The sequence below is a fragment of the Bactrocera tryoni genome, chromosome 5 (genome assembly GCF_016617805.1).
Source record: "Bactrocera tryoni isolate S06 chromosome 5, CSIRO_BtryS06_freeze2, whole genome shotgun sequence".
In the NCBI taxonomy this organism is placed as follows: domain Eukaryota; kingdom Metazoa; phylum Arthropoda; class Insecta; order Diptera; family Tephritidae; genus Bactrocera; species Bactrocera tryoni.
The window spans coordinates 51,699,152-51,722,034 of NC_052503.1; the positions used below are offsets into that span (position 1 = coordinate 51,699,152).

Genomic DNA, 22,883 nt, shown 5'->3' on the forward strand with positions numbered 1-22,883 from the left:
AGACCTTGTATATAGTAATTTCCAAAATTTCACAGATTACACCGTTTCTGTTGGTCAATATGAGATATTTTTAATGAAATGAAGTGAACAAGTTGAATATGGATGAAATTGGTCTAGACCTTCGTCTAAACTTTGTTTCCTTAAGACAATAGAATGATTTTCGACCACCCAAAATAAAAGCAAAGACAAAATATATGCTTAGAATTATTTATCTAACTTCTTTTGTTTTCATTATCAATAATTTTTCTAATTGAAATTTTATTATGCACAACATCCTTTTTATTATTTTGGTTTCACACTTTTAGAATTTTTTTCGACTTTGTCGAAAGATAAATTGTACCATATACATATGTACATATACTAGAAATTACTATTAAAAATTTAGTATTATCATATTAAGAACTGATGTTACTGATTGCCAAATACAAATTAAATTATTTTGAAGCATAACCATTAGGGTTATTACTCTGCCAACGCCAAGTATCTGCACACATTTCAATAATGCCGCGTTTAGCTTTCCAACCGAGAGAAGTTTCAGCCAGCGAAGCATTGGCGAAACAAGTCGCCACATCACCAGATCGCCGATCAGTTATTTCATAGTTAATTTTTCGATTACTAGCCTCTTCAAAGGCATGTACCATTTCCAGAACAGAATATCCAACACCAGTGCCAAGATTATATGCAAAAAATCCAGTCTCAGCTACATTTCTTAATTTTTCCAGAGCTCTCAAATGTCCTTCTGCGAGATCTACAATATGAATATAATCGCGTACTCCGGTTCCATCTTTTGTCGGAAAATCAGAACCATAAATTTTCAAAACATCCCGACGTCCGACGGCCACTTGAGCAATAAAAGGCATCAAGTTATTAGGCTCTCCGTTGGGGTCTTCGCCAATACATCCACTCGGATGTGCTCCAACTGGATTAAAGTAACGCAATGACATAACTGCCCAACGCTAAAAATTTTATAAATTAGTAAAAACAATTGAAAATAAAAGCTTCACTCACCTTATCGGATTTACATAGATCCTTTAAAATTTCTTCGGTAAAATACTTTGTTTTGCCATAGGGACTTGTACAATTGCCGGTTGGATGTTCTTCAGTTACAGGCAAGAATTTGGGTTCACCATAAACAGTGGCACTGGAGCTATACACAAATTTAAACACATTGTTATCAGCCATAGCTTCCAGGAGAACATTTGTTCCCGTCATATTATTATGATAGTATTGTAGCGGTATACGGCAAGATTCTCCAACTGCTTTAAGCGCAGCAAAATGAGCCACCATATCGATTTTGTGCTGAAAGTCAGTATACAATACGAATTAATAGCAGAAAACAAAAAAGTTAAAGTCTATCGGTTGAAATTAATAAAAAAATAAAAGTGCTTTTTAAATAAAATGGTTAATAAGTCAAATATATTAAAAAAATATGAAGCTATGCTACACTTAAGGGAGGAATAAGGTTAATTCATGCAAAAACGTGCACAATTAACATATCTTTATTAAAACTAATGGTGAAGTATAGCATTCGAAGAATATTTCGTAAATTGTTTACATTATTTTGGGATTAAAAATTTAAATTTCAGTTTAACTGTTGAATAAAAAATTAAAAGTTAACTTTTTAATGCGAAATATCTTGCTTATAAATTTGATTTTTATAAAAAATAAATTTAACTACAAATCTAATATTTTATCCAAAATGTTGAGCTTAAAAATCTAAATTCTTATTTATCAATAATATACTTTAATGAAGACACTTTTAATTCTCATACATTGTAGAGTCAAACTAATTATAAAATAATAAACAACTTACCTCTTGAAAAACAGAACGAACTTGATCTCTATCAGTAATGTCTATGCAATAGTAAATTAATGTTTTCCCAGTCAATTTTTGGACTCTATTTAATGACTCCGGTAGTTTAGACGACCCTGAGCTATACGCATTACTCAAGTTATCTATACAAATTACGTTGTAACCTGCATTCAACATCTCCAATACTGTATGGGAGCCTATATATCCCGCACCTCCGGTTACTAAAACATTTGGAGGACTCATTCTAGATCCTGTAAAGGGAAAATATACAAATGTGTTAATAAAGTGAGAAGTAAGTAAATATTCAGTTTATAAAAGTTAAACTATAATACATTTTTTAATAAAGTTAAATACCAGGAATATTGTTTTTAAACTACTGCTTGGAGGTTTATGCCTAGTGTACAGGAGCACAATCTTACTGAAAGATCCAATGCTTTTCACCTGCTGGTACACTTTTCCGCCGTTTTAACTTCTTTTTCACAGAAATGAAGAGGTGTAACACCTTTACAGGAACGCCTAATAAGAAATACAATATTTGCTAAAAATTTCTCATTTTAGCTAAAAGTGATAGCCTGTACTACCCGATTTGGACATTTAAAGTAAACCACCGGAACTGTTCTCACAGAACAAGCCCTGTAAGTGTAACGAAATAGAATTGCTCCTAACTAAACCAAAAAATTTATTATCCCAACGTTTATTCCTTTGGAAGATGTTTTTAGTGTTCATACTTGATTTAGTATTTCTGAAACGGCTGCATCGCTTTGGCTGTGGGCCACTGTTTTTTCTTTATAGCAGTTGTCTATAATCAGTTATACTACAAATGTATTTGTAATATATGAGTATGACTTTTTCCACACTGTTTACAAATCTGGGCAAGCAATCCAACTTGAACTTATTTCAAAGCACAAAATATTCCGATTTCAGCGCTTTGAAATATATCTGTTTGAATTTGGTACTATGTATAGTATATATTTATATACAACACTCTCGCATTAATAATCTGGCGAATATAATAGTTTTGTTCGGCTAACGTTTGTTTGTAATGCCTAAAACCAATCGAAATAGAGATAGAGTTATATATAACAAGTAAGGAAAGGCTAAGTTCGGTTGTAACCAAACATCTCATGCTCTTGTAACATGTAAGGATCAAAGACAGAGGAATACCCCCAGGCATGGCAAAACTTTATATTAACAAGAAAAAACGTTAACTTCGGTTGCACCGAAGCTAAATACCCTTCACAGGTGCATTTCTGTTAGTAACTATGTGTTCAGTTTGTATGGAAGCTATATGCTATAGTAATCCGTTCTAAGCAAATTTTTTAGAGATTACATTGTTGCCTTAAAAAATAACATACACCAAATTTCGTGAATATATCTTGTCAAATGTGAAAGTTGTCCATACAAGAACTTGATTCCGATCGTTCAGTTTGTATGGCAGCTATATGCTATAGTTAACCGATCTGAACAATTTCTTCGGAGATTAGATTGTTGCCTTAGAAAATAACATATATCAAATTTCGTGAATATATCTTGTCAAATGTGAAAGTTGTCCATACAAGAACTTGATTCCGATCGTTCAGTTTGTATGGCAGCTATATGCTATAGTTAACCGATCTGAACAATTTCTTCGGAGATTAGATTGTTGCCTTAGAAAATAACATATATCAAATTTCGTGAATATATCTTGTCAAATGTGAAAGTTGTCCATACAAGAACTTGATTCCGATCGTTCAGTTTGTATGGCAGCTATATGCTATAGTTAACCGATCTGAACAATTTCTTCGGAGATTAGATTGTTGCCTTAGAAAATAACATATATCAAATTTCGTGAATATATCTTGTCAAATGTGAAAGTTTTCCATATAAGAACTTGTTTCCGATCGTTCAGTTTGTATGGCAGCTATATGCTATAGTTAACCGATCTGAAAAATTTCTTCGGAGATTAGATTGTTGCCTTAGAAAATAACATATATCAAATTTCGTGAATATATCTTGTAAAATGTGAAAGTTTTCCATACAAGAACTTGTTTCCGATCGTTCAGTTTGTATGGCAGCTATATGCTATAGTTAACCGATCTGAAAAATTTCTTCGGAGATTAGATTGTTGCCTTAGAAAATAACATATATCAAATTTCGTGAATATATCTTGTCAAATGTGAAAGTTTTCCATACAAAAACTTGTTTCCGATCGTTCAGTTTGTATGGCAGCTATATGCTATAGTTAACCGATCTGAACAATTTCTTCGGAGATTACATTGTCGCCTTAGAAAATAACATATATCAAATTTCGTGAATATGTCTTGTAAAATGTGAAAGTTTTCCATACAAGAACTTGTTTCCGATCGTTCAGTTTGTATGGCAGCTATATGCTATAGTTAACCGATCTGAACAATTTCTTCGGAGATTATATTGTTGCCTTAGAAAATAACATATACCAAATTTCGTGAATATATCTTCTCAAATGTGAAAGTTTTCCATACAAGGATTTGATTCCGATCGTTCAGTTTGTATGGCAGCTATATGTTATAGTGGCCCGATATCGGCCGTTCCGACAAATGAGCACCTTCTTGAAGAGAAAATGACGTTTGCAAAATTTCAAAAAGATATCTTAAAAACTGAGAGACTAGTTCGTATATATACAGACAGACAGACGGACATGGCTAAATCGACTCAGCTCGACATACTGATCATTTATATATATAGGTACTTTATTGGGTCTCCGACGATTCCTTCTGGGTGGTACAAACTTAGTGACAAACTCAATATACCCTGTTCAGGGTATAAAAATTGTTGCGAAACCGTGAATGAATTACGATCAAATTTTATTTAGCTACATTATATGTCATATTCAATTAGTTTTATAGCTATATTTTACTTGCCGTCAGCGAAAATTATATTAAAATCATCCTCAAATGAGATATACTATATGTGACCTAAACTTAACGGAAAAGGCTAAATTTAATATATACTCAATGTGCAAAATGTCAACCAGAAGATCGAAATTGGTGATATTAGGGATATGAGATTACGACCAAGGTCTACACCAGATCCATTCATCTTCAGCCCTAAGCCAATAATATAATAACGGAAATTATTATAAGTTATTATACTACTAAAATCACATATTTTTGGCATTAAAGTATAGTATATTCAATATTATTCGTTCAGTTATTTTGCTAAGTTATCTTACATCTTATTAAAAGGTAATAAGATAGGGTATTATTAAGCCGATTTTATTATTTTTGGAATTAATGCATGTTATTATAAAGTTGGTTAATTGTATAAAGGCTACGCTTACTCAATTTAATGAAGATAATTTACATATTGATCTATATATGGGGTATAAAGTGAGACGGAAATTCGAAAATCGTTTTATTAGGTATATGTTGGCTAAGAGAAATATTCATCTGATTGAACACATTTTTGGTATACAGATATACTATTATCAGGAAAAGACTATTAATATTTTCAAAAATATATATCACAGATTGACCCTCTTGGGCAATCCATGATGTTAAACTTAATGTCTCTGGCTCATTTAGTTAATGAGCGGTGGCTCGCCCACTTTTTAAAAATATTCAAACCATATACTTATACTCCTCGTTATTGTGATTCATTATACCAAACCACAGTTTTGGTCGTGCCAGTAGTCATTCTACGCCCATCTTCCAACTCGTCCTCCTTCCAAGGAACCAAAGTATTAAGTTTCGTCAAGATATCTCAATTTTTAGTCAAGTTATCGCTTGCACAGACGGGCGGACAGGCAGTCACTCAAAATACAACTCGTTTTATCATCATTTATATCTGTATATTTAAACCTTTTCTATGTAAATTAGTTTTGGGTGATATAAACAACCGTTAGGTGAACAAAACTATTATACTCTGTAGCAACATGTTGCAAGAGTTTAAAAATTATCAGAATGGTGAGGAGATTTGAGAAAATCGCACTAGGGAAAAGCACCTGTGGTTTGAAAACTTTTAAAAAGTGGCCGTGGTCCCGCCTCTTAAGAAGTTTATATTAGAAATTTCAATAAATATCACATCCTATACATATGAGACAGAAAACCTTCCTAGGAGCCGGTGAAAGAACAATAGACGTAGCGCCATCAACATTGGATGAAAACTTATATCTGAGTAACTGCTCCACCAAATTCCTAAATTTAATGCAATGCATTAGCCTGACGTTCTTAGATTACTATGTAATAATTAGCGAAATCGGACCACAACCATACCTACTATCCATGTATAACATTTTTCAATTGTATTCGAAAGCTTTTACGCCTACAAATCGAAAGTCAACGATGTTGGAGAAAAATCATTTTGGGTAAATAGTGCTTTTATTTACCCATAGAATATTTCATCAATGAAAAGGATACCGTCCCATCTATGACTAAAGCGGAAAATATTGTTATTTGTTGGCGAAACAGATCAACGAAAATTTTCTTTTTCTTAGGTGGAAGGCTAATACTGTAATTGTATACCTATATTCTTCTTTTAGACTGTAATTCTTCCCATATTTTCAGTGAAGAGCCTGAGAATAAGGATCACATGACGTTTTTATGCGCGCAAAAGGTGCGCAGAACCCCAGGAATGACTAGAAAACTAAATTTGTATTACTAAAAAGCCTACACCCGCGGCCAAGCGTAACTTACCTCTTGATTTTTTTCACTATTTTAAATTTTTTCGTTCTTTGGGTAACTTTTTATGGATTTAATAGAATACGGGGAATGTATAGATGGCTCGAATATATTTGGTTAACTGTTGACTTTAATCTGGCCCATTTGTAAAATTAAATTGAGACAACTTTTTTTTTATTTGCACACAAGTCTTTGATTTCATTATTACTAATTCTTGTAATAACTTAACAAAATTTTTTGTTTCAATTGAAGATGGAATTACAACATATTCAAAAAGAATAACCGGAAATCTAATATGGCGTCGGTCCACCTCTAGCGGATATTACAGCTTGGATACGAGCAGGCATTGACCCAACAAGTTTCTCCAAAACACTGCTTAAAATTTCGTCCTCCCAAACACTTTCTAACATTTTTTTTAGTTCTGGTTTACTTTTACTTTTTTGACACAACTTATTTTTTTTTAATATTTTATATTTGTGTAAGACAAAGATCACTTCGTTAAAACTTAACGGAAAAATTCCATTACCGCAACAAGCACCGTTACAATGAGTGATAGAACGTGTTCGCTAGAAATTTCTTAATGGTAAGTTACGCTTGGCCGCGGGTGCATATTTATCAAAACATTAGATATGTAATTGTCTTATAAACATGAGCATATCCAAAAATGTCATCAATAAGGTCGTAATCAGAACAATTGAAAACAACAAAAAAGTGTGTTCTTATAGAGCTGTGTAATTTATTGTTTTTCAAATTCCTCCCACTGTTAGTGTGAAGATGTTGGTTTAATGACGTCAAGGTTGCCATAACCTTGTATTCTGTGAGCGTTGGGGGTATGTCATTTCATTCAAGATTTCCCACAAATGTCAAACACAAATAGTCGTTCACTAGAAAAAGGTTTCACTCAAATGAGGTGGTCAAGATGGAGACCAATACCTACGGCTCCGATTCTCCACGGTTTGATAAACCGCGTACTACTGCAAATGTAGATTATATAGAATAATAAATGTATATTTTCATTAAAAAAAACACATTGTTCATTGTTAGGTCAAGGGCTTTTCAATGTAGTACCTTTCCCCGGTATGTCCCGGCATTTGAAAAAAATATAACCAAGTGTTTACAAAACTTTATAAATTAAAATTAATTAAAACGTTATCAAAAATATTCTCACCTAATTTCATTAAGATACCTTACCCACTGACCGATATTTTCTGCATAAAGCCAACTATAAGCACTGAGGTCCTCATATTCGTAATATGAGTTTTGAAAAATTTAGATGAGAGGTGCTACACTTCAATGCAGAATTTGCGTATATTTTAATTCTGAGATCATAATAATAACAATAATACCAACGATTACCTCCCTGCCGCCCAACCGACGCGAGGGGCGCAATCAACAAGAATTAGGTTAAAGTAAGTTTATTATTTTTAAATGTTACTTTGTTAAAAGTAGATAAAAGTCCGTTAGATCAAATGTGATTGAATGAAAAAATGGAAAAATTTATTCTAGAAAATTTTAAAAGTAAAGGCCGACGGCGACGTTAAAATTAATATCACACAACTGACCCATTCATAAGTTTTACAAGAAATATTATAGAATACTTTCTGATATAATTTAACACATTAGTCTGCTAATCTGCCCACTGTAGCGTTCTTAGAACTACTCCACGCTAGACAGTAAGCGAGGGAATAGTCTGCGTCAGCATTTTCCCAACATCAACTGGCAAACTCTTCGCTACAACAACATCTGCGCGGTAACAGCGATTCACCTGTTGTCTAAACAACAAAAACAGGTGCAGTTAAACAACAACAACAGCATCAGGTGCAGTAGCAGCAGTAACGCCAAAATTGTGCCAAGTGTAGGGAAATTAGGCAGGGTTCCTAAGTTCAGTAGTAATTCAGAACAACAGCACATAGTGCTGAATAAATAATTCATACTATAAAAATTCGGAGTTTATCAACAGCACATAGTGCTGAATAAAAAAATTATATTACAAAAGTTTAACTTGGTTTTAATAATAAACAAAACTTGAACAACAGCACATAGTGCTGAAGACTAATTTATATGGAATTTCCCCAAATGTTCAATTTTAACATTGAATCGTATTCAAAAATGATGTTTTATCCTTACAGTAAGAAATAATTATTCTTCTGATGTGTGAGAGTTGTCGCACTTTTGGTAACTTTGGTAACTTCGGGTGGATAAACGTTTAATTGTTTGGGAGATATGAAAATTAAACTTAATACCCACTTTTCGAAATTTTTTTAATCACTGCTGACCCAGCTGTGATACTCTGTACCAAATTTGTAACTTGAATTGGCAAATATTTTGAACACTTTGTTTTTCAATTAACGGCATTTTGTGGACATGGCAAGGGTTCGGTTTTGTCCACCTGCAGTATCAACCTCTTAGTAATTTAATAATACTATTTTTACATATTACTATTTTGTTGATGTTTTTGAAGCTTACGTCGCCTGTTAAAAATATTTAAAAATCAAATACATATTTTCTAAAAATTATTTTAATAATTTTTCATATACACATATGGTCAAAATAATAAGCACATTGCTTTAGGCTGCAGCCATAATTGAATTTTGAATGTTTAGTGAAGTACACGAATGCAACTACGGGTTGATTTTATTAAATTCGATATGGTAGTACCTTTTATAGTGAAAAGAAAATGCTGAATCCCCTCTTTGAAGTGGGCGTGGCAATTAATTGTTGATGTTCGTTTTCTAAGTTATCAAAATAATAAGTACATTGTTAATTATTTTAAGATTTTCAGCAAATTGGACGATTTATGGTATTGGTTTGCTCTTTCGGTTGTATAGCTCCATGTTTAAAACGCATTAATAACTAAAAAATTGTATAGATGGGGTGCGGAGAAAAAGGATATCGTCTTAAACCTCAGAAAAGAGGGCCAAAGTCTTACGACTATCGCTAAAACATCAGGACGTTCATTGTATTTCGTGCAGAATGCCCAAAGGATTAAAAAGAATGTTGAAACTCGCGGTCGACCAAAAAAGACATCAACAACAACGGACAACCGTATCGTCACTCTTAGTAAAAAGGACTCATTGATATCTTCAAGGATAATATCAGCCGATATTGGTAGCATAACGAAGGCTACATAGAGCTAATTTAGTTGGCAGAATAGCCAGAATAATACCATAATTACAAAAAAAAATTGAGATAAGATTACATTTTGCGAGATATCATTCAAATTGGTCCGGCCCAAGTGATGAGAAAAGGTGGGCGCAATATCTCGTGGAAACAAAAATTAATTTGTTCGGAAATGATGCCTGACGGAACGTTTGTCGCCCGAAAGGCAAAGAATTGCATCCACAGTATACAAAAAAGACCGTTAAACGTGGCGGCAACATAATGGTCTGGGGCTGCTTTTCGTGGTATGGTGTAGGACCAATACATCGTATTTCAGGCGCCATGAATAGGTTTCAAAACACGATGCTGCCATATGCTAAGGAAAGTATGCCACTAATATGGAAATTTCATCAGGATAATGATCCTAAGCATACTTCGAGGTTGGTATAAGATAGCATCCAGGACAATGATGTGGGTTCTCTTAAATGGCCATGTCAATATCCCGACTTGAATCCAATTGAAAACCATTTGGGGGAGCTAAAGCAACGGATTAGGAAGCAATCGTTCGAAAATAAGGACCAGTAGGGAATTTTGTTGAAAAAACTTGGTATGAGATTTCAATTGATACGTGCCGCAAACTTATTTCCAGTATACCAAAACGAATCTCAAAAGGAATTTAAAATAATGGTGGATATACTAGATACAGATGAAAGAAGTAAATAAAAATCAAATAGTGGACCGAAAACTCAAACTAATACATTTTTTCATTCACAGATACCTGATGTAGTTATTATTTTGTCCAGCAATTTTTTTAGTCTTTTTATTATTTGCTAGAAATTTAAGGCCCTATTTCAACTATTATTACAAATATCTTTATTTTTGTTATTTAAGTCATATATTATATTATTATTTTTCTTTAAACATGAATAAAAGAGAATTTATTAGTCATTGAATGATACACGGGCGTATGTACTTATTATTTTGACCAGGTGTGTACACTTTTAACATTATGTACATACTGCACACATTGCTTTATAGTTAGGCAATAAAAAACAATTTTTTAAACTGCATTGACTTTCCAGCACTGAAAGAGAGTATGTGAAGCTTGCATTATTGAGAGAAAAAAACAAATGATGTCTTTTGCCTTCGTTGCAATTCAAATAAACCACTTACATTGCTGTAAATGATATCAAACAATGTAAATGCAATAGGTCACTCGTTGCTTCGGTGATATCAGGTATGTACTTACATATGTAAAGCTATACACATGTATATACAAAAATAAATAAATAATGTGATGGCATTTACCGTTAGTAAATCGAATATGTAGTTTTACAATCTACAATGCATGTCAAAAGTTGCTTGTTGAAGAAACAGTAAATTTTGTTTTGATCACATCAACGTCTGCCGAATGTAAACAAACAGTCTCCAAAAACTATAAGATTTTTCAAAAATTAAATTAAGGCTAATTGATTGGCCGTGGATTTTATGTTTCTGGACGTATATACTTACATATAATGTAAATAGAAGAAAAACTTTACTTAAGGAAGAAAACGTGGATTTAGAAAACCACTTGGTTAGGATCAACGAGAAAGACACTGCCCAATTAATTGTCCCATTTTGAAAGCTAATGCATAGAATCTTTTTAGACAAATTTATCCGAATAGAACTCCAAAATATTAAGTCAGGTCTGTTCCGATAAAAACTACGTCACCCCTTGTGAAAAGACTAAGCCAGGCAGAAAAATGCGTAAGAAAAGAGTTACGTGTATGTTATGCACTACTTCTTAAGGGTTCGACAAACTTAAGCCACTTGTGATCGGGAAAGTTTCCAAGTCATGTCACAGAAACTTCAGCCAATAAAAATGACAAAACTTTCTTCACGCAATCAGTTATTGACATCTACTGTGGTTCAATAGGGATTATTGCAAAGACACGACTTTCGTCAAGTCATTTTGCTATTATAACTTGCATAGAATGAACATTACTAAACTGAGATAATCATCACCCCTCTGTGGGTGCTTTGTCCACCAGATCTTTCTTATAAACGCATATTCGAACAGACACAAAAGTTTTTGACAAAATTTACGCCTGATTGTATTCTATCAGCGGAAGAGATTACTGCATGGAATGCTGACATAGGCACGAATGAAGACCATTACGATGTTTCCGAGGCATTCCGTACAATGAAGCGTTTTACTTAAATGATATTACTTGAATAAGTACAATACAAAGTTCTCTAACAAATATACATATTTCACAACTATTCGTACTGCGATCGGACATAGTAAAATTGTATTCGGATTAAAGCCTTCATCAGAATAAGGTTACAGATAACACTTGAATACATATTAAAAATATATACATATCTATATATTGTTTAAATACACATGCATGTTTCATATTGCTGTGATCATTTTACGATTTGTTTTTAAAAACAACTGTCCCAAAACAACAAAAACTAATAAGAATTTATAAACTCACATATTTTTCAAAATTTTCTTGACACACATGTTATAAAATTTTATCAGTTTAACAAAGATAATATTCAACGAAATTTTACCTAAATACTCATGTCCGGTTATAGGAATTGGTTTCAGTTTGTATGGAAAAATGAGCAAAAACACTGATTTTTGGTCATTTTCAAAGGGCTCCCTACAGGTTTATAGGGGCTCTAGGGGGTCGAAGGTGGGTTTATTAAAAAGTTCGATCCTTCCTCTTTCCAACAAGGGGGCGTGAGGGGGTAGCCAAAAACGAAGTTACCTATACTGTTTTAAAATTACATAAAAATATTAACACATTTTCATTTTTAGTTGTTTTAAATGCAATTTAAATATCATTTTATCTAAAACAAGCTTTGTAATTAATTATTGACTATTTTATAATAAATAGAAAAAATTTAGAAGTAGTAACAAAATTGTGGGCTTTTAATACTTTCCAAAAAACTACGAAATTCCCTCATATTTTGCCTTAATAATATTAATTTTTCGAAATATTTCTTTGAAGCAATTAATAACGGCTATTATACATACATAGTTTTCTACAACATTCAGGGTAATTCCTCCTAAGCATTATATGAGGCCAACATAAAAATGAACTATGCATCACGCTGTAAGTGACGCGTAGCCGAAACGCACAAACATTTTCGAAAATTTTATGAAAAGGAAGACACTACAACTCAACTCGAGTTGCTGCACTCTTTTCCTTAGTGTGATCGCACAGAGTGGTACCAAAAGATAATTTGCCGATAATGAGTGACAAGAGTCCTCATGTAAACGCCATCTTAGCAAGCATTGTGACGTAGGTTTTTTAAGATAAAACAGCATTGATAAAAACGAAAAAAAGAGCAAAAATAAAATTAGGCGGCGCTTAGACGGATATGCGGCCCTGTATCAATAAGTACGCCAAAAAAGTAGAGTCAACGGTGTTGAGATTATGGCTCAGTATGTGAAATATGAAAATAAAGCTTTATATGAATATGAAAATATGAAAAGAAAGCTTTACTGAGCGAAAATCAACCTTGGATTATCATTTGATAATCATTGTTGGGATCTTATAGAATATTTCCAGAAAGATGCCCTGTTAAGAAACCAAAACTATTCAATAAAAAACGAATTATTTAATAATTCTGTAAAGGTTTGAAACCATTTTGATTTCAAATTTTCAGATTTGTTTGTACTATGTAGAAAACTCTTAATTTTTCTGGAACTATAATAGTTTTTCGGTTTATTTAATATAAAATGTTTTATAAAATTTGGTTTACTTTCAATAAAAAAGGACTGCAAAATATTAATACATCATTACTGATATGCTATGGAAAAATTTTTAAAACAAAAGGCATTCCTTATTGAAAATTGAAAGATTCATTTTATTCTTGTTGTAACTCTAGATTTCAATTTATTTTATTTTTTAAAGCGCAACTCACGTTTTTAATATATGTAAATGTAAACAAACAAATATCATACAATAAAAGTTATGTTTTCTGTATTTCAATACACATACTATTACTTCACAAATGTATATTATATAAAAATGTATGTGAATTGTGTCTAATATAAAAAAAAAATCTTGTACTCGTTGTTTTTGGCAATCTATAAAATCTATGTTAATTTTACAAAATAAAAACTTTTTTCGTTCAGAATTCATTACATAAATGTTTAATATTAATTGCTCACAAAAGTATTCCGAGCTAGTAATGACATATAAATTTATTTACGAATAATAATTGCTAGCTTCAGTCACACATTTCTTTTTAACGATTATCTAAAGATAATAAAAATAACCCAATCAGGTAATACTTCGGAATAGTGTCTTCCGCTATTTCTCAGTCACAAAAGGCATTATTTCACAAAACTCATATTATTAATTCAAAAGCCATTAAGTGTAAAGAACTTGTAAGTTTTTTGGCAAAAACTTCAGAAATTCAGGAAAATTATGAAACACCTAGTGACGATTCTCTTACGAAAATTTAATTTTTTTAAGGTTGGGGCTTAAAATTAGCTAGAGGCGGTTTTCACAATTGTATTCTCCAATCAAAATTTGTGATACAATTGAAAATTATTATTATTAAATTGTTTTGCTACTGATACTGACAACTCAGCAATTCTGGAAAAATTAAAATGTTAACTTTGTTTTCCACATACTCTTTCTTACAAAAATTACGTTCAAACTTTACACTGCGGTTCAAACAAAATTCGGCTATTATATTAAAAATTGTCATTTCGATATATCCCAGTAAAAATTAAATTTAAACATGAATGAAAAAAACATGTAATTATAATTTCAATGCATTACAGGAGGATAATGCTCATTTCCTGCAGTATCATACGAGCCTTATAAAGCAAATGTTATCACTTGCGAGTTCATTATTTGTAGAGTAACGTAAGAAGCACGAAACCTCCCACTTGACTGACCAACCCTAATTGATTACATTTCTAAACATTCTCCCGGACAAATGACAGCAGCAAATCTAACACATTTGCAACTTATTACATATTATAACAGGAAAAAAACTGAAAATGAATTGTAAGCACTCTTTAATTAAATGCAATGTTATTTCAAGGTTGTATAACAAGGCAAGATATTTACAAACATAAAATAACACAAATATTTTGTAACCTGAATAAAATTTTTCACCTGATTACACAAACCACGTAATTAAAAACTCCACGTACTTTACGCTGCCACGTTCTATCCTCTACTAAATTTGTACACAAAAAACGGAACAAATTGTTATCTTGCAAAGAGTTCAATCTGCCACGTTCTGTTTAATACTAAATAAAAATTATTAAAGTATCATCAATTACTATCAACTACCGCATTTGTTATCACTTAATTCCATATATACTACGTTATCGCATTTTCTGTTGCATTACACAAATACACATATGACATTCGCAAAGTAGAGCTAATTAAATGGCGACGTTAGTCCAACCCAACTTATTTTTTAAACGTCGAAAAGAACTTGAGGAAACTATAAATTCATACTTTAGTACAAGGGCATACATTTTAACTAACGAACAAAACATGGTATAACTATGCAATTTTATTGAATTTCTAACTGCTATAAATGTTAGCTATTGTCACCATGTAATTTTTTTAAATAATTCCCAAAACATAGTTTAGCATTTTATAATCAGCTGAACACACTAGACAACAATATGGTGCAGACTTTCGAATGTTACACCCCGTTCAAAGTAGGCAATTTTGAAGAAGCCTTAAAAGTTACTAAAGCTGTCTACGATTGGCAATATGTCTGCTTTCTTGTCAAAAAAATGTGATAGCAGAGAAATGTGAAATGTTAAAGCAACAACAAAGTTATGGAATTGTATGGGGATATCCCATTAAAGTGGTTTAACTTCTATCTTCAATCCTATTTGAAAACATGGATTCAAAGGCCTTAATCCTGCATCTACAGACTGCTGAATAGTCAATTAGCAGGTGTTCTGAAGTTACAGGCCCCATTTCGCAAAACCAGAAATTGTCTGAAGCTTGCTGTACATTTGTTTAACTCCACTTCATTCATTGCTCCTTGCAAATCTGAGTCTTCTTGCAAAGTCTCATCCGCTTCACCCATAACTTTATATACTCTGAACGACTATATAAGGGATTGTGCAGCAAGCACAGCTTTAGAGAGAATGCTGTCGTGTTAAGACCAATTGAGATATAATTAAGAAGTTATAATGATTATGATATAAAAGAGAATGTAAAAAATGGCACGACGCATGGTGTTTTGCACTTATCGCTAGTCGCTATCGCTAATCCAACAAAAAGCTTAAGAATGTATAGCATTCTGGACTTTCAATTGTGAATGTTTCACGAGTAAGTAGTTGCTTTCAAGTTGCAACACATTCTCACTTTTTTCTATCACATTTTCATTTTTTAAACTAGAAATTTTTGTCGATATAAATTTTCCCAATCAAATTGTGTGCTAACTTTAAACTACAGTCAAAGCAACTGATAGGGTACTTTTGCAAACAAAAGGCATTGTTACCGTGGACTAGTATCAAAATCTAACAATATCAGTCAATTTATGTGGAAATGCAAATGCGTATTTTTTTTGATTTTTTTTAGCACTCAGAAACACAGAAATAAAGAAAAGAATAATAAATATGAATATGTATATATATGCCTTCAAGTTTTTCGCGTCAATAAATACCTTTCTTCGCCCAAGTTTTGCAATAAATTCACGTTTTTTTCCTGGCCACGGCATCTTGAAGCTGTGGCAATCAGCCTGATAATCAACCTACTTATTTGCAGCATTCATTACGGTTTTCAGTTTAATTATATTCTGATCGTGAACTGGAACGTTAAATTGTCACATATGTGCACACAACCTAAGCCGGATACAATTTATCGATGGATCGTTGTATCGATATTGTTGTCAGCTTCGATGTTTTACATAATCGATATTATAAAAATGCTTTCCATAATTGAAACTAAAATCCGCGTGTCTTACGTTATTTACAATAATTTAATGCGGTTTTTTTGAATATTGTGATTAGAAAATGAGTGTGACAAAGTTTTTAAAATTTATTAATTTATCTAGGATTAATGATTCCAAAGATTTTCTTGGTATTTCTCCTGGTGGTAGTAATGGAAGTGTAATAATTACATTGAGTAGAAATATTGTTATTGTTGTTAAGGTAAGTACTAGGAAAAATTTATCTAAGCTTAGTGTGTTAAGCTGTGATTTTAATTTTAAGAAGATATGCGTATATGAAAAAAAACATGGAAATTTTAGAATAGCATTTCCAAAATTCGAATTATAAATGGATGATATAGATTCGCCAGCTTAGGAATATACACTTAGCAGAAAAGGATTCCTCACTTGCACTTTAAGAGATCTGTAAGCAAATCAAGGATATTTAATAAGTGTGAAATTTTCTAATATTATATCTACCCTGGTTAATAACTTGTGGTATAACAGTTATTCCTAATCCCCGCTTCACATCTGCGTGGCAAGCTCTCTATTAAAATTTATCATCTTTACAAAGGAAAAAGTTCTACGTTTCCTTTACACCTACCCAAAGCTTGTCGCAAGTTGTTAATTTTCTTTTCCCAACCATTCCTTCGAAAACATTCCACTAGTTCTCGATCGTTATTAGATAAATTTACTGGCGTAGTAGGAATATGGCTACAATGTAATCCTTAGAGCTCCTGGGAATAGGTTCTTTGTTGGTCACTAGGCTTGAGTGGCGGCGCAGAGCGCGAACTAGGTACATATTACACAGCCTTATAGACTAACGACGCAGTGGTGCGTTGGTACGTAACTTGTTCTCCACTTCCTATGTGTCTTAAAACCTGAACAGGTGTTACTATGGAACAATCCTTTGCATGTATTACTCCTGGTGGAGGTGAGGTTTGGATGGAGCCTTCCAGCTAAAACGCAGCAGGAAAATTCCTCCGGTCCGGGTTGGACTCTATGACACCCCTGATGCCGAGAATTACTCTAATGGTGACAATCTTAACCTAAAACAGGATAAGGTCGCCAAAATAACTAGACTGTAAATACTCAATAAATTCAGTAAATATATATATAAGTATCTAAATTTGCTTAGAACTACTACTATGATTAACTTTAAAAAATGTTCATGATGTTTAAAATGTATTGTTTTTCTTTCTAAGATATCCACGCAACAACAGATTTGTAGCTGGTCGACGCAAGAAAAATTGTCTTCAAAAGTTATCTTTGACAATTCAAGTAACAAATATGTAGGAATCTTCGGAAACCGATATATTCGTTGTTGGGACGCCTCTGTTACTGATATAAATTCGATAAAAAAATTTAAGGTACGTACTCAAGCACACTGCATCAACGAAAAATTACAACTTCTTCCAAAAACAGTTGCAGAAATATGTTGTGGATATCATACCAAGCATAGACGAACCAATAATTCTTTATAGTGACGGCTATTGGGATCGACTTTCAAAAGCTCTTTCATTACTAAGAGAATCACATTCTATTCCTGATTCATCGGAAACCGCACATCAAAAATGTGGTAACATTAAGGACGCAAATACAAATTTTTGTATTGATGGAGAACAAGTTCTAACCTATTTTGTACCATCTGGAGACAGTAAGGAAATTGAACTTGTAATTATGCCATTAAAAAGTGGTGGAAAAAGAAAGAGTTTAAAAATTGGGCGAAAGGACATTACAGCCAGTTTATCAGGTTATGCTATAGTTGAAGGAGAGAATAATTGTGTATTGCTAACAATTTGTAAGTACCTCTCATAATTACCAAAAAATATTATTTTAAATATATATATAATCACGTTTCAGGGTCAGACCGCAGACTATTTCTACTTAACCTAGATGAATGCATGGAATCGGAACATTCTCCGGGCAATTTCGTAGCCGTTATTTCAACACTTAACGTTGATTCTCCACTATCGATTTTAGGAATAGCTAAGAATTGCGTAGCAATTTATGGTGCAAATAATAATCAAGAAGGCGCTTCGTTATTATTATATAATACACAGTTCAAAGTAGTCAAAGCACAACAGTATTTTAAAGTGTTCTTCGATTCTTCTCGCATTTGGATAATTGACGACAATATTCTGTTAGCTATGGGTCAAAATTTATCTGTTGTAACATACCGCATGCCCCAAGAACTTTTGGTTGATTTACTTGGAACTTATCATTGTGAAAACCCCATTAGAATTGAAGGTGATCTTATAAATGAGGAGGATTATCTTCAATCTATTTGCTCATATAAAGAAAATGTATCCCCTGTGAACACAAGTAACTATGAGTCCCTTACGAATATTCAAGATTATAGAAATCATCTTCCAACATCCCATGACACTTCATACAATTACTATGATTTAAGAGAAAAAAGTAAGCCGTTTATAAAAGTTGATCAAGGGAAATGCTTTCTAAATAATACAATTACTGTGCAGGAATCGAAATTGGAAACAGATCTAATCAACAGAACACTATTTGAGTTTTTTATTCATCAATTAGAAAATTATGGAACTACTAAAGAAGAAGTTTCAGAAAAACTTCTTTTTTTGTTGGAAAAATGTGGGGCCACTTCTAAAATGACGAGCTTATTAAGTCGATTGTCAAGCGCGCCTTTATCTGTATTTGCTAAGGTTTTTTTCTCTATTCTTATGAAAAGGAGTTCCAACTCTACATACGAAAGTTTTACTGCGGCCATGTTAAGAGCGTGTTGTCTTGAAACCGGCATTCAACCATTACAAGCTGCTAAAATTAATAATTTTAGAAGTGATTTGAGTTCATTTGATTTGATATTCCTACTTGATTACTTTTATAATCAACTTAGCCAACTATCAACGTCATCCTCCGAAATCTGCAATATGAAATTAGAAATGAGAATCTTTTATTGGTTTGATATTTTGCTAAATGCATATTTTCAGCAGCTGCTATTGTCAAAGGATAATAAAGTATTTGAATTACTTTTGAAGTGGGCGGATTTAATTTCTTCATACCGAAATCAAATAAAAATGCTGGAAGACTTAGAAACACGACTTTATAACCTTGTCCAAAAAGAATACTTTGTAGAAAATTCAAACTCCTTTCTGTGGTACAGCATTGAAGATTTATGTTTTTGAAATAATTACCGAGTTAGAGAAATGTTTTAAATTTCTTTAATGTATGTTAAATGTTTTAAGTTTCTTTCAATTGCGTAATAAGACCAACTCTTCAGCAAACTATATTTTACAACAAGAGTTTACTATCGTCTTTTCGATATTTATTTAAAAAAATTTTCGTGAACGATAAAAATAATAAAATATACTGAATCTTTATACTGTTAGCTTTGTATTAAGATAATTGTATAAGTCAAACTGTTTTGAAAATAAACAAATTTGTAGTAATTTTGTACTAGTAAATGTTACATTAATTAATTAACAATAAAGAAGTTGTGCGATAAATTTGGTGGCCAGATTTTAAGTTTTAAATAATAACGGTTTAATAACTTTCAGCATCTGTGAAATAGGATATCATCGTTAAGCAAATATATATATTGGATAAGAAAAAAGTGCACAATGAATTCAAGGCTTAACGAATCAATTAGAGAAGATGTCAGATTTCTACGCCACCGGAATTGACACGGCCAAGAGCGGTTATTTCGGCGATCTAACCCTGTTTGGATCGGTGAGTTTTAGATCAATGCCCCTATTGCTGTTTTCAACCCAACTGCATTTCAGTCGAAGTTTAAAAATTCAGTATTGCCAATTTCAACTCAATCCGTCAAAAAAAATTGCGGTTGAAGTATGATCGAACTTCAACTTTTTTTGGTATTGCGGTTTTCAACTATGTACAAGTGGGATTGTCTAGTATATAAATAAACTTCAACTGCTTAATAGCAGCTGAAGTTCAACTTTCGTGCAGTGAAATACAAAAAAATATTAAAGAAAGATGGAGGATAATTTATGTTAAATTAATTTTAATTAATATTTTTTATAAATTTTTAGAAAAAATAAAGTTACAACAAAAAAACAATCCGAAAAATTGGTGGAGTTAATGGAGAAGTTTCCAGAAGTAGGAAGAGGAAAGCCACAATTTGGAAACAATAAATTCAAATTGAGGTGCAGCGCTTCAAAATTGCTAAATCAAAATCTTCGCAAAGATTTTATTTTTTTTTGGTTATTTAACACACAAAGTAATATATTTTTTTATTTTATTTTTAATTATTCTGGAATGAAGTGATATTTTATATTTTTGTACCATAGTTTAAGCTTACATTAAAAAATGAAGTGATGTTGTTATTTAATGAATTTGTTTAAATAAAATTTAAATATATGCCTGAATAAATAGCACATTAGAAATAATAAATGAAATTTAGTGTTTTAATTATTTATAGGGAAGTCATATTATTATTGCGAGTTATTCGAGCCGTATCCTCTTCTTCCCTTTCTATATCCAAAACGTCATTGGTCATTGTAGTATTTGAGTAGATAGGTAGTAGATGGTATTTCTTCCGGAGATTCCACTTGAAAGTGTTGGCAAATATTGTGCAATGCGCAACAAGCATTCACAATTTGCGTAGCCTTTTCGGGAGTGTAATGTAAACCTCGTGCAGATAAAAGACATTGAAATCTACTCTTGAGTACACCAATTGTCCGCTCTATTCCGGGCCTTTGAGTGTACTGTATTGTAGCGTGCTTGGGGTGAAGAAGCTTCCGCCAAGCGATAAGGCGTCATTAAAAATTTGTGCAGAGGATAGCCAGCGTCGCCTAAGAAATTACATTACTCCAATTATTTAGCAATAAATACGATAAAGTCTTACCCAAGATCCAAGTGTTATTCTGTATGTTGATCTGTAAATGCACTTTCAATTCGCTAACATTGAAAACAAAAGAGTCATGATTTGCGCCTGCATGCCTAGCATCCACATACCGAATAGACATTTTATAATCACAAAGCTAAAAATTTTAAGAAATTATACCATTTTGTTTCTAATATAATTCAGATTTTATACATACGTTTAAACTGAAGTAGCCCTTTCTGTTAAGATAAAGATGTTGCACTTCTTTTCTTGGTGAAATTATGCGAACATGAGTCCCGTCGATGCAACCAACTACTCCCGGGAAAGCACTTTTTGAATAAAATGAAACATTTGAAGCCTTTTGCTCCTCCTCAGTCATTTGAATTTTAATCCATTGAAATCATTTCCACTGCATTTTTGATACCCACCGTCAGCAAGGAAACGCAGAGTTGCGCATAATTTTAATATAGGAGGTATGGCCGTTCCTCGCACACGTTTATGGAAATGTTCCTTCATCTCATTCAGTAAAAAACAAAATGCTTCTTTATTTAATCGAGAATAACTTATGAATCTGCAACAAATATTATAAAAAGCCACTCAATTGTGAAAAAACTATGGCTTACTTTGCATTTGGAAGCTGCAATGGATTTGAGTGATCACGAAGACTTTTTCGTATACATATCACATCAATTTTGCCCAATATTTTCGTCATTGTAATATAAATCAAAACTTATATCCATTTTTTATTTATTTTAATGTTTATTTAGTTTTTCGCGAGCGACTACTGAATTCAATTGTTTAAATATGTCGTCTAAAAAATTTTAGCTGTTGAAGTGAAGTTGAGTTGCCTTAACTTCAGTTCGACCAAGTCGGGTTGAAAACCGCAATAGGGGCATAAGTTTGTTATCACTGGAACAACTTCTAACAGTAGGGCTGGCATGAAGTCCAACTCGGACCTGGAATTTTCTTGCTGCGTTTGCGCTAGAAGGCTCCATCCACTTCGGTTTGCTACAAGTCATAGAATGGATAGAGTCGCCTTAAAACCTGTCGGGCCTTAAGACATACCGAGAGTGGGCCAGAAGTTACGTGGTCCCCTACTGCCAACGTAGTACTGCGACCTTAGCCTCTACGGCTGTGCAATTAGCACCTAATTCGCCCACTACGCCGAAACTCCACCCGAGTGGTAGAGTGGACCCCTAGGGTCCATAGGAGCTTAAACAGGTAGCATGACTCCCATTCTAATCCCAACTTTCATTCCGATCGAATCCTCGTGTTAGCCCACCTCAGAAACTCCTGCTTCCTCGCACAGTCTTTTCCGTGTATACGACCGTCATACATCGGAACGCCTTATCCGTTAAGTGCAGTTTTTGTACTGGCTGATGTTATCCCCCCTGTTACATGTTGTCCAACAATAAATCATCCGGACATAGGTGCGCTAATTCGTCGTTTGTGAGATGGAACTGGGGGAACAGATAGACGATTCGACATTCTGCACAATGAATGACGAAGTCTCACCAGAAATATGGGCACCTTTAATAGCTCGCTGGATATTAACATGGCTTGCGGTGGTCTGATAAATAGCATAACATGCTGACCT

At 32.8% G+C, this 22,883-nt stretch overlaps 3 protein-coding genes across 5 annotated transcripts; 1 reads left to right on the top strand and 2 right to left on the bottom strand.

Annotated features, from left to right (window-relative positions):
* Window positions 1-344: 344 nt before the first annotated feature.
* Window positions 345-15,042, bottom strand: LOC120778823 (UDP-glucose 4-epimerase). Of its 3 annotated transcripts, none has more exons than XM_040110832.1 (4): window positions 14,723-15,042; window positions 1,814-2,064; window positions 1,009-1,299; window positions 345-956 (listed from the first exon to the last, which is right to left on the bottom strand). In XM_040110832.1, exons 2-4 carry the CDS (start codon window positions 2,054-2,056, stop codon window positions 435-437), a joined length of 1,056 nt encoding a protein of 351 aa, XP_039966766.1. In that variant the 5' UTR covers window positions 2,057-2,064; window positions 14,723-15,042; the 3' UTR covers window positions 345-434. The 3 variants fall into 3 exon arrangements, with proteins under 3 accessions (XP_039966766.1, XP_039966764.1, XP_039966765.1); XM_040110830.1 differs by having other exon boundaries at window positions 14,685-15,042; XM_040110831.1 differs by having other exon boundaries at window positions 14,667-15,042.
* A 1,432-nt stretch (window positions 15,043-16,474) lies between these two features.
* On the top strand, window positions 16,475-19,949 carry LOC120778822. Its single transcript, XM_040110829.1, has 4 exons — window positions 16,475-16,693; window positions 17,676-17,840; window positions 17,896-18,271; window positions 18,334-19,949. The coding sequence occupies exons 1-4, from the start codon at window positions 16,556-16,558 to the stop codon at window positions 19,626-19,628; spliced, it is 1,974 nt and encodes a 657-aa protein (XP_039966763.1). The 5' UTR covers window positions 16,475-16,555; the 3' UTR covers window positions 19,629-19,949.
* Window positions 19,950-20,886: 937 nt separating this feature from the next.
* LOC120778825 (putative nuclease HARBI1) lies at window positions 20,887-21,678 on the bottom strand. The gene is made up of 3 exons (XM_040110834.1): window positions 21,504-21,678; window positions 21,308-21,443; window positions 20,887-21,254 (listed from the first exon to the last, which is right to left on the bottom strand). Exons 1-3 carry the CDS (start codon window positions 21,663-21,665, stop codon window positions 21,118-21,120), a joined length of 435 nt encoding a protein of 144 aa, XP_039966768.1. The 5' UTR covers window positions 21,666-21,678; the 3' UTR covers window positions 20,887-21,117.
* Window positions 21,679-22,883: the final 1,205 nt, after the last annotated feature.

What these genes read in the sequence shown, in the direction of transcription:
- LOC120778823 (XM_040110832.1), bottom strand. Translation starts at nt 2,056, where the DNA reads ATGAGTCCTCCAAATGTTTTAGTAACCGGAGGTGCGGGATATATAGGC. An exon ending in TTCGTTCTGTTTTTCAAGAG is followed by an intron (nt 1,300 to 1,813) that starts GTAAGTTGTTTA and finishes ACTGACTTTCAG; the next exon opens with CACAAAATCGATATGGTGGC. An exon ending in ATCTATGTAAATCCGATAAG is followed by an intron (nt 957 to 1,008) that starts GTGAGTGAAGCT and finishes TAAAATTTTTAG; the next exon opens with CGTTGGGCAGTTATGTCATT.
- LOC120778822 (XM_040110829.1), top strand. Translation starts at nt 16,556, where the DNA reads ATGAGTGTGACAAAGTTTTTAAAATTTATTAATTTATCTAGGATTAAT. An exon ending in ATATTGTTATTGTTGTTAAG is followed by an intron (nt 16,694 to 17,675) that starts GTAAGTACTAGG and finishes TTTCTTTCTAAG; the next exon opens with ATATCCACGCAACAACAGAT. An exon ending in TTGTGTATTGCTAACAATTT is followed by an intron (nt 18,272 to 18,333) that starts GTAAGTACCTCT and finishes ATCACGTTTCAG; the next exon opens with GGTCAGACCGCAGACTATTT.
- LOC120778825 (XM_040110834.1), bottom strand. Translation starts at nt 21,665, where the DNA reads ATGACTGAGGAGGAGCAAAAGGCTTCAAATGTTTCATTTTATTCAAAA. An exon ending in AGGGCTACTTCAGTTTAAAC is followed by an intron (nt 21,444 to 21,503) that starts GTATGTATAAAA and finishes TAAAATTTTTAG; the next exon opens with CTTTGTGATTATAAAATGTC. An exon ending in GAATAACACTTGGATCTTGG is followed by an intron (nt 21,255 to 21,307) that starts GTAAGACTTTAT and finishes GTAATTTCTTAG; the next exon opens with GCGACGCTGGCTATCCTCTG.